Source organism: Pteropus alecto, unplaced genomic scaffold (genome assembly GCF_000325575.1).
Source record: "Pteropus alecto unplaced genomic scaffold, ASM32557v1 scaffold213, whole genome shotgun sequence".
In the NCBI taxonomy this organism is placed as follows: Eukaryota; Metazoa; Chordata; class Mammalia; order Chiroptera; family Pteropodidae; genus Pteropus; species Pteropus alecto.
In genome coordinates this window covers 1,836,253-1,846,057 of record NW_006434829.1, presented here as the reverse complement: position 1 = coordinate 1,846,057, position 9,805 = coordinate 1,836,253, and the positions used below count along the sequence as shown (strand labels likewise).

Below are 9,805 nucleotides of genomic sequence, written 5' to 3'. Positions count from 1 at the left end.
CTGCCCGCCTCGGCCCGCCCCGGCCCGCCCCTCGGGCGTCCCCATTGGGCGAGCTCGTCGCCGCACAGCCCGCCGGGAACTTCCGTCATCACCCCGGAAGCCTGCCGCGGCGGCGGCCCCGCTTCCGCCGTCGGCGGGGCGACAGGGCGGAGGCGTGCCCACGGACGGGACGAGCCTTCGGCCGGCACCCCGACGTTCCATCCCCGCCAGCGACAGCCGGACTGCCCACAGGGCCTTGGGGCTCTGCCTGCGCTGCGGGCTAGCCCCCCATTAAGGCCGGGCCCCGCGCTTGGTTCCAGCCTCGCGGCCTTCGCGGCCTAGAGCGGGGCTCCTGCCTGCGCACCGCCCGACGTGGGCACGTGCTCCTGGGATGTGTGGGCCGCCCTCGGCCTCCCTGGCCTCTACTCGCCTCCAGGTTCCGGTTCCACCCCAGCTCCCCAGGTGTGACAACCAAAAGCGCCTGCAGACATTCCCAAGGGGCCCCAGTGAGAACCACGGTCCTAGAGACCAGGCCCAGGGCCCGTTTCCTGGCGCTGTTTCCGTCGGACGCTCAAGTCTGACGCTCAGGTCTGCAGTGTTGATTCCGTAGGAGCCTTGCTTGAAACGGCCTCGTCCCATTACCGTCTTAGTTTCTCCATAGGACTTGGCATTGTTTGGTTTTCTTTTCCTTCGTCCTCCCAGCCTGTCCGTGGTCCCCACAGCTGTAAGCTCCATGGGGGCAGGTTCTTTGGTTTCTCGTTCTTCACCGCGGCCCGCTGGGACCTACAGCAGTGCCTGGCACGTGGCCGAGTGGAAGAGTGACCTCCAGAACCGCCCCCGGCAGGGTCGATTCAGTGCGAGGCCATCTCTTCCTTCATCCTTACCTCCTGCTGAGACAAGGCTGGACCGATCCCCTGGGAAGTGGGCTTGCTGCTAGGCCGTCTGGGTAAGTAGCCCTTCCAGAAAGGCTGGAAACAGCACGTACTTACTTTTTTATTTTCCTCACACCTGGCACAGCTGAAGCCCCAGGGGGGCCTTCCCATGCCCCGCCATCGGTGCTCACGATCTCAGTTATCAGCTCACATGTCACCTTCCTGATCCAGATTAGATCAGATCCCCTTTTTATATGTCACGAGAGCACCCTGGATTTTTTTGCACAGTACTCGTCATAATTTATTTATTTCGTGAAACTAATGTCTATTTTCAAAGCTGGGCGGTCCTAGACTTTATTTTATCCGCTGCTGTATTTCTGGAATCTAGCACAGTACCTGCCAATGATAAATATGTGTGGAATTAACTGAATAAATGAATTAACTGAACGAATGAATACTTGTCGAATTGTAAATGGTGCCGAAATAACATCTTGTGTTCACTTAATTTTTTTTTTGAGCTGCTAATGATGTTCTACAGCGTATATTTGTACCCTGATTTCGCTGATGGAGAAAGCAAACCCTTCGAGACTCCTGTCCAGGAGCACACAGGTCTCGCAGGCACTGGGACTCAGACTTCAAAGAAGGCTTAAACTCACCCCTAGTCCAGTGTTCTTCCACGCTTCAGCCGGTAGATAAGACAGGACCTGAGAGTGTCCTGAGATGGACAGGGCTGACCCCCAGGCCAGGTGCAGAATAACATTAGCCTTGAACATGGAGTGAAAGGCCGTTTGGTGTCACTCGTGTGACAGCTGAGTGCTGAGGCTCTGCCCGTTAGAGATGTGCCATTTTGGATGACAGCAAAGGAGCTCGGTTGGAGTGTCTTAGTTAAGAAGCGTAAAGCTAAGCGAGAGCGGGGGCCGGGAAACAAGGAGTTCAGGATTTCTAATGAGTTTTGAGTGGCCATTCCCGGCCCACGGGGGGGTCCCTTGTGCACTGCAGTCTCTGATCACCTGAGGTTGCAAAACAAACCTGAGAGGCAAAGTGTTTGGGTTTGGCTTCAGTGTTTAAAAAAGAAGAAGAAGAAGAAGAAGAAGCAGCCAGACCACGTATCACGGATTCCACGTCTACGAGATGTCCGGAATTGCGGATCTGCAGAGACACAGTGCAGACTGGTGGTGGTTTGCTGGGGCTGGGGGAGGGGAGCGCAGGGAGTGACTGCTCAAGGCTCTGGGCTTTCTTTTCGCAGTGGTGGAAATACGCTAAAATTGATTGCACAGCTCTATGAATGTTCCACAGATCAGATCGAACACGAAACAGACGAACTGTATGGTATGTGAATTATGTCTCAATTAAGCTGTTGCTTCAAAAAGGTGAGCTAACGGTTAAGAATTGGACGTTTTCACCTATAAATTCGGATGCTCTGCTGCTATGTAAAAAATAAATGAGAACTCTGGCAGCTTAGGGACTTGTGGCCGCCTGATATGCTACTGACCAGCTTGAACCACGCCTCTGATGTGTGAGCCTTTATTCCTCATGGGTCACAGTCCCCCAGGGCTGGGCGTGTGACCTGCTTGGTGAAGAGAATGTGGCAGAAGTGTCCCTGGGCCAGGTCTGGACTGAAACCTTAAGAAAGTCAGGCAGCTTCCACTTCTGTGCCTTTGAGAGCCCTGAGCCACCACGTAAGAAGCCTAATTACCTTGCTAGAGAGGTCACGTGCTGATGGAGAGTCAGCTGATGGAGAGGGTCCCATTGCGTTAGCATCCCAGCCCACCTGCCGGCAAAGCAACCACCGGCCAGATAAAGGGAAAACCCGCCCCGCTGCGCCTCAACCCAGAGCGCCTCAGTGTCTGTGCTAAACGAGCAGCACCGGGTGACAGGGACACGCTGCCGTTCCCCACAGCCATGGGCTGCCGATGCCAGGCCACAGCCAGCGTCCTTAGAAGACGCTCACACTTCCTAGCTCTCCCGAATCCTCCGCGCTCTCCGTTGTCTTGTTCTTGCGGTAGAGGAGTCGTCCTCTGCCTGCACTGTCCAGCGCAGCAGCCGCTGGCCTCCTGTGGCTATACGAACTTCAATCAGATCGAATTTAATAAAATGAAAAAATCTGTCCCTGACACACCGGCCACATTTCAAGTCCTCGGTGGCCACATTTCAAGTCCTCGGTAGCCGCACGTGACTGACTGGTGGCTCCCATGTTGGCCCTCACTCCACCCCTGCAGAAGCTTCTAGTGGACAACGCTGCCCATGTTGGCCAGTGCAGTGAGCACCATTGGTCACCTGTCCGGTGTCCACACCCTCCTCCTTCCAAACAGAATCCTGATCCCACTCAGGTGTGTATCGCTCTGCGTCGGCACCCCTCCCCGACCCCACCGGTCACCCACGTGTCTTGGAAGGAACTATCGTCATCATTTCTGGATCTGACTAGTCAGAACCAGTGCTGGTCTCTCCTGTTCCTTCACTGCGACTAGTTGAGGAATCCAGAGTAGCCACCGGGGACGGGAAATCCGCCCGGGCCCAGGAGGAGATGCGTGACAGGACCTGGCTCCGTCAGGTTCGGGCAAGGGGCACACTCCCAGACTGGGCATGAAGTCGCAGGTCCGAGGTCCTGACCACTGCTGGCAGCTATGTCACCACCACGAGACGGACGAGTTTAGCGCGAAGCCACCTTTGTGGATGGCTCAGGAAAGAACCAGGGAGGCATTAGGTGATAAAAGATAACACGTCTTATGTTGTCGAAGCCACTGCGTTGGGTTCTCTGGTGTTTGTAGCCAAAGCCACAGTCAAAGCGTGGGAAAATGAAAGGGAGAAGAGGTGGGGGCCGCCCGATTTCTCTCGTCGTGGCCCAGTTTGCTCTTCGAGCTCCCTGCCTGGCCCTGCGGTCAGTGACGACGCAGCCCCTGTGACTGCGCAGCTGGCCGGAGCTGCAAGTTGCCTCTGCCACTTCGTTGGGTGTGCTTGTCCTAAAAGTGATCGTGTGACTAATGCCATAAACGACCCAGCTCACACAGCGGGGGCCCGAGGCGAGGCAGTTCTGCCTCACGGGTAGTTGGTGAGTGGCCACGGGGGAGGAGGGCCTGGCCGCGGCGCCCTTGCTGCGGGCTGGACTCAAAAATGCACACTTTGCTCCGAGGTGCACGGGCCCTCCTTTTCCGTCACCTCTCGGTCCCCTGAGCCTTGTTCAGTGCAGAGCCCAGACACGATGCCACCTGATGATGTGGATTCAGGGACCGTCACAGACCGAGGACATTTCAGGGGCTGCCAGATTCCTCTGACTTGTTCCATGACGCTTCTGCTTCTCGTTTCTCATTTGCGTCACTCACCGCTCGCCGTCCCATCTGCTTGCTCAGTTTCAGCTTCCTCAAAATGCTGGGCCACAGTAGCCATCATGGGCTCTCCGCGCCACCTGTCAGTCACCATTCAGCCGGCAAATGGCCTTTGAACAGCTCCACACGTCGTGACAGCTCAGCGTCGGCACCCCCAGCCCGCGCTTCTGCTCTTCGGGGTCCCAGGTCCTCGCAGAGGCACCGCGTAGGCCCAGCTCATCCTCGTGTGTCAGACCATGGCATCGGTCATTAGCTGCGCGGGAGCCACAGGCCGTGTCATCGAGCTTTTGACTCTTTGGGCGTAGGGAGCTGTCATCGGTTGTATTTATTTCAAAGGGTCCCTGTTGCAACAGTTCTATCCAGCTGCAGATAACCTGGGTAGAAGCAGAAAATACGAGAACCAAGAACAGAGCCAACCAATGGAATGGAACCAGGCCTTACGTTCTCAAGCCCAAAACAAAGCCACGCGAAGCCGCCTTCGCCTGAGTTAATTCAGCTCTCAGGATGGCTCATGTCACAGAGGATGTGAGAACGTGCGGCCGGGAAGATGGGTTTGGATTTGACATTTTTCACGCTGTCATTTTAGTTGACCCTTGTGGGTAGCGGCCTCTGCGTCTTGGGTTCTTTCCCTCCTGCATTTTAAGAAATCCACAAGGCGTCTGTAAGAGTCGGGGTTCGCCAATACAAAGGGGAGGTAGGAGAGGGAGGAGTGAGCGAAAGAAGCAAACTTCTGCTTTCTCCTCCTGGAAGAAGTGCGAGACGTTAGTTGGTAACATCTCGGGGCCACACCTAACCTCCTGTTTTAACTACAACTTCTGTAATTCCCGGCATCTGTATTGCAGTCACGAAAGGACAATGGTAGTGATAAGTGCATTCGTTTTTTAGATTAGGCCTTACAGGAAACAGCAGTGGAGATGAAGCCCATGCGTAAAATCATTCAGCAGGTGAAGACAAAGGCCTTTGCAATCCGTAGGGAAAAGACTGCGTTATTCAATAAATTATGTCGGAATGTGCAACTGAAATCTCAGGGAGGGGCATGCTTTTCTGAGCCCAGCACAAAAGCCATAAAGGAAAAGTTGATTGGACTCCACGAAGACTTAAGGCTAATTTATATCAAAACCAGTAATTTCAGTTAACAGCAAACTGAAAAAAGTATTCGAGATCCATAGGACGAAGTTAACGTCCTTGTGTGATCAGAGTTCTTAAGACTCGTGAAACGTACTGGATAAACGTCCAGTAAATGGAATTGCCAAAGTGAGTGTGCAGGTGTCATAGAGGGAGCCGTCCCCCGGTCCTTCCCAGCATCTGGTGATGGCACCTTGACTTGTTGGTCAATCCCTGCTCCCTTCGGTCCGGGTAGGAGGGCTGGTCCCCGAGGCTAGGAGTCCTCACGTGACCTCAGCACTAGACCTATCCAATCAGCACTAGTCCATCTATTGAGCTACAGTGATTGGCTCAAAGATAGACATGTGACCCAAACTGGTCTAATCACAGCTAATCTCATGACTTATTCTGGAGTGACTAGGAAAAAATGGTCATCTTTCTGCTGCATTTGTAATTTTAAAAGCCTGGAGTCACCAAGGCCTGTCTTGTGAAACCCAAGGATTAACCCAGAAGAAGGCAGAGATGAAAAGAGAAAGACCTTTCAAAATGACATTTTCTAGGTCTTGCGTCTGCCCGTGGCTTAAAAGAGCTTTTTTACTGGACATTGGTGAGCCCCTAAGTTCTCATTCTGATTAGGCAAGTGTGATGTTCTGTCACTAGCGACCGAAAAAGTCCCAGCTCATACAAGCGATATATGCACGTGCATGCACACACACAGAAAAAGGACAATGCCCTTCATAAAAAAAAAAAAAAAAAAAAATTGAAGTTGCACTAATTTAAAAACGCAGAAATGTTTTGTCACTTGAACAAAAAATACCCAACATCGACGATGTTTTGGGAAATGAGTGTGCTCGTAAATGATCAATAGAAAAGTAAACATGCAACTTTTCTAGAGGGCGATCGGTCACTTGCGTGAAAGCCAATTTGGCCTGTGCTTCGTGCAGCTCCACCTCCAGGACTCTGAGAACGGGCGCGGAGACTTATAGAATGTTCGTTACAGTGTCGATTAAAATAGCCACAATGTTGCAAATGGCAAAGACGCACAGTCAGAAGGTATTGAACTGCGCTAGTGTGTGCGTCCTGCACTAGACTACTGTGTAGTTACTCAAATGCTGTTGCAGGGGCAGCATTGGAGGTAGCATCCTGGTCTGACAAATTACTGTGTTAGTTTTCTGTTGCTGTGTAACAAGTCACCACAACTACACAACACCTGTACGTTAGCTCACAGGTCACGGTCCGCGTGGCTGACCCGGTTCTCAGCTCAGGGGCCCACCAAGCTGGAGTCAAGGTGCGCGCGGGCTGGGGTCTCACCTGGAGCCCCCTCCAGCTCGGTGGCTGTGGCAGACTAGTTCTTCGAGGTGGGGGACTGAGGCACCATTTCCCAGTGGCCATTGGCTGCGGGCTGCTCTCAGCCCCTGGATCCCGCCAGTGTCCCTTGCCACGTAGCCTCCATCATCCCCAAAGCCAGCAATGAGAAATCACCCCGACATCAAGTCCCTGTCACACATCGGCTCTTTGCAACATCAGAAGATGGCTTGAGATCACTGAGCCTGCATAGGCTCCCTGTCTTAAGGGCAACCCGCTTGGGAATTTAATCACATCTGCAGAGCCCCTTCTCAGCCTGAAAGGGTGTCTCACTGAAAAGCGGAATGCGTCCAACAGGGGACCGGAAATCCTAGGGCCCAGGTTAGAATTTTGCCTGCCCCAATCATTAAGTGAAAAAGGGCAAATTACAGGAAAATATGAAAAGAGGATTCCTGTTTTTTGTAACAGTGACCAACAGAAACCAAAACAGAAAATACTGTGAACGTGGAGCAGAGCCAAAGAAACGTGAAGAGTCGGATCCGCACTGCCCCGGTGTCTCCGTCTGTTCGTCTGCAGAGCCGTGAGAACGGCAGTCCCCCCACCCGGGATGGGGGCGGGGAGGGACACCGAGAGCACTCGGGACGCTGCCGGGCACGTGCTGAGCACCCAGTCAGCGTGACCGTTTGTCATAAAGTCTGGAAACACGCAAAGCCAAAGTATTCATAATGCTCTCTCAGGGTGCCGGGCTTCCGTGCGGCGCCCAAGTGCCTGCACGTGTTAAACGGATTGGTTGCGTGGTAAAGTTTGAAAGAACTAACGCGGGCGTCTGTAAAGGACCGGTCGTCACTGGAAGCAGGTCACACGTCCTCCCTGGAGTAAAGCTGCCACGTACACAGACCTGGACCGCGTCCGCTGCATTGGTAGCGATGTGAAGCCTTCCGTCTCCATAGGCAGCGGTGGCAACTGTCAGCTGCGTGCCCTCGGGCTGTAAAGAGCTGCTGGCCCATCAGCCCAGACAGCAGTGGGCGCCCCAGGCCTGCTCTCTCCAGCAGCTCCAAGGGAGAACCACAGTCTGGGAAACTTCCTCTGTTCATTAAGCAACGCTAGAAGGAACTAGTTACTTTCAGGCCAACCGCCTTTTTTAATTTTTTTGGTATTTGGTCATTTTCAAGTGCTGTCAGTAAAAACCAGGAAAAGGAAACATAAGGAGGGCATTTAACCACCACGTTCTGCATGTTTACGAGGAGGTGATGCTCGCGCTCGCACGCGCGTGCACACGCAGCATTTGTAGCTCTCAGTACCCCAGGGAGGAAGGGTGGTGCAGCGCTGGAAACGCCAGAAATAAAGGAGGCGAGCGCCTCAGTGCCGTGAAGGCGACAAAAGATGTCGCATGTTGAATTTGGTCGCAGAGCCACTTCTAACAGCATTTTGCCCACAGCCCTGATAAAGTCTCATTTTCCCTGATGCTAGGAACCAGAGATCAGTCTGAACAGACACTGTGATCAAAGGAGAAAACAGTTCGCTTTACATATAGTTTAAGACCCTTACGCTAGAAGCGTCTGGAGAGATCGCAGATGCCTGCAACCTGTTCTGGGCGACCACCCCCCGCCCCCGTAATTATTTCTACATTTTTCCATGTTAACATATTTGCCTTTGTCCCCTTTCATATTACCTACTTGGGTGGATCATAAAAGACTTCTTCGAAAATGAACTACTTAACTATGATACTGTTTGTAGTTTTTCTCACTTTTCGAGTGGGTAAACGGAAGCAATGAGTGGATAAAGTGTCGGGCCCCAGAAGACATGTCCGTATATCTCTTAGCTGATGGAACAGGTGTATTCCAGAAAAATCAAATAACAGTAAATTTCAGCGTGGCAAATCCTATTGTCACACTGGCTCCTACTGAGCATCAGGAACGCAGTCTCGTCAGAATGAAATCTCATGACAGCGCAAATTCAGTGATTTTAACCCAACAAACACCCATAGAGTGCCTTCCGGAATCAGGACTTTGTCCCAGGCAAAAGGAGGTAAGAGCTGAGTAGGCAGTTGGGGCGGAGGCTTTGCCCTCAGACGCGCAGCCATTTTAAAATAGACCTCTTTAGTGGGTTGGTGCCCCCAAGAGAGAGAAGTCTGCATCCTAGTCCCTGGGGCCCCTCGTCTATTTAGGGCAGCAGTGTGCGGAGCTAAGGGACTGCGCATCTCAGCTGCCTTGGTGGACAAGACGGGCACGCGGCCAAAAAGATAAAGGCCTGAAGGGCTGCATGACATTCCAGGAGGAGCCCTTAAAACGAAGAGCACCACTTTGGGCGCGGGTTTGCCCTTCCTTCCTGCTGCCTGGAACATGAGCTGAGGGGTGGAGCGCCAGCAGTCACGCAGCACCTCGAAGCCATCTTGGGGCTCGAGGCCCAACCCAATGGGGCTGGAGTAGGAGGAGCGAAGCCTGGGTCCCTGCCCACCCCGGAGCCGGAGCCGGAGCCGGAGCCGGAGCCGGGAAATAAACGTGGCCGCCCTCCAGCCAGGTAGGCGTCTGCTGCAGCCAATGGGGAATGTCTGCTCTGTCCCCGCCCTTTCTGTAGCAAAGTTTGTCCTGCGCCCCTGTCCCCGCCTCCGTGCCACTCCCGGGGTGGTGCTGCCCCTGCGGAATGGATTTTGCTCAAACGGCACTTTTAGGGTGCCTCAGTTTACCTTGTAACAACACATCTATAGGGGGCAGTTGCTGCTTAGCGCGGGTCCTCTGCGGGAATGGTGGCTTGATGCTGCCAGAGCTCTCATTTGTCAGGAAGTAACAGAACCCCCGCTGCTGGTCCCCATGGGAGTGACACTGGCCACCCCGGTTTCTGTGGAGGGATCGGCAATCACCCCTGGTGCTGACCCCGGAGGATGGGCACCCGCTGACCCCTGGTCCCCATGGGAACAACCGGCGGCCACCGCTGGCCGCAGTGCGTGTGTGGGCGCGCGCGTATGTGTGACCTGTGGCCACCGTGGTCCCTGGGGAGAGGGTCCCGAAATCACTGCTGCTGCTTGTCCCCATGGGAGCAGACCCACGGCCACGCTGGATTCCCTGGGAGCGAACCCGCGGCCAGCCCCGGGCCCCACGGGAGTCCGCCAGCGGTCTCCTCTGCTTCCCAAGGCAGGGACCCGAGGGACCCCAGGTCTCGGTCCCATGGGAGGGGTCCCGCGCCGCGGCTCCCTCCGCCCCAGCACGCGCCAGGACCCCCGGC

General features: G+C 54.3%; 1 protein-coding gene across 1 annotated transcript in view; it reads left to right on the top strand.

The window, feature by feature from the left end:
* The first annotated feature begins 19 nt into the window (after window positions 1-19).
* The window catches only part of GLT1D1 (glycosyltransferase 1 domain containing 1), a 65,992-nt gene continuing 56,206 nt past the window's right edge, over window positions 20-9,805 (top strand). The window contains exons 1-2 of the mRNA XM_015587889.2: window positions 20-441; window positions 824-925. Coding sequence (XP_015443375.1) covers window positions 371-441; window positions 824-925 — 173 coding nt within the window. The 5' untranslated portion in view covers window positions 20-370. The remainder of the gene's footprint in view (window positions 442-823; window positions 926-9,805) is intronic.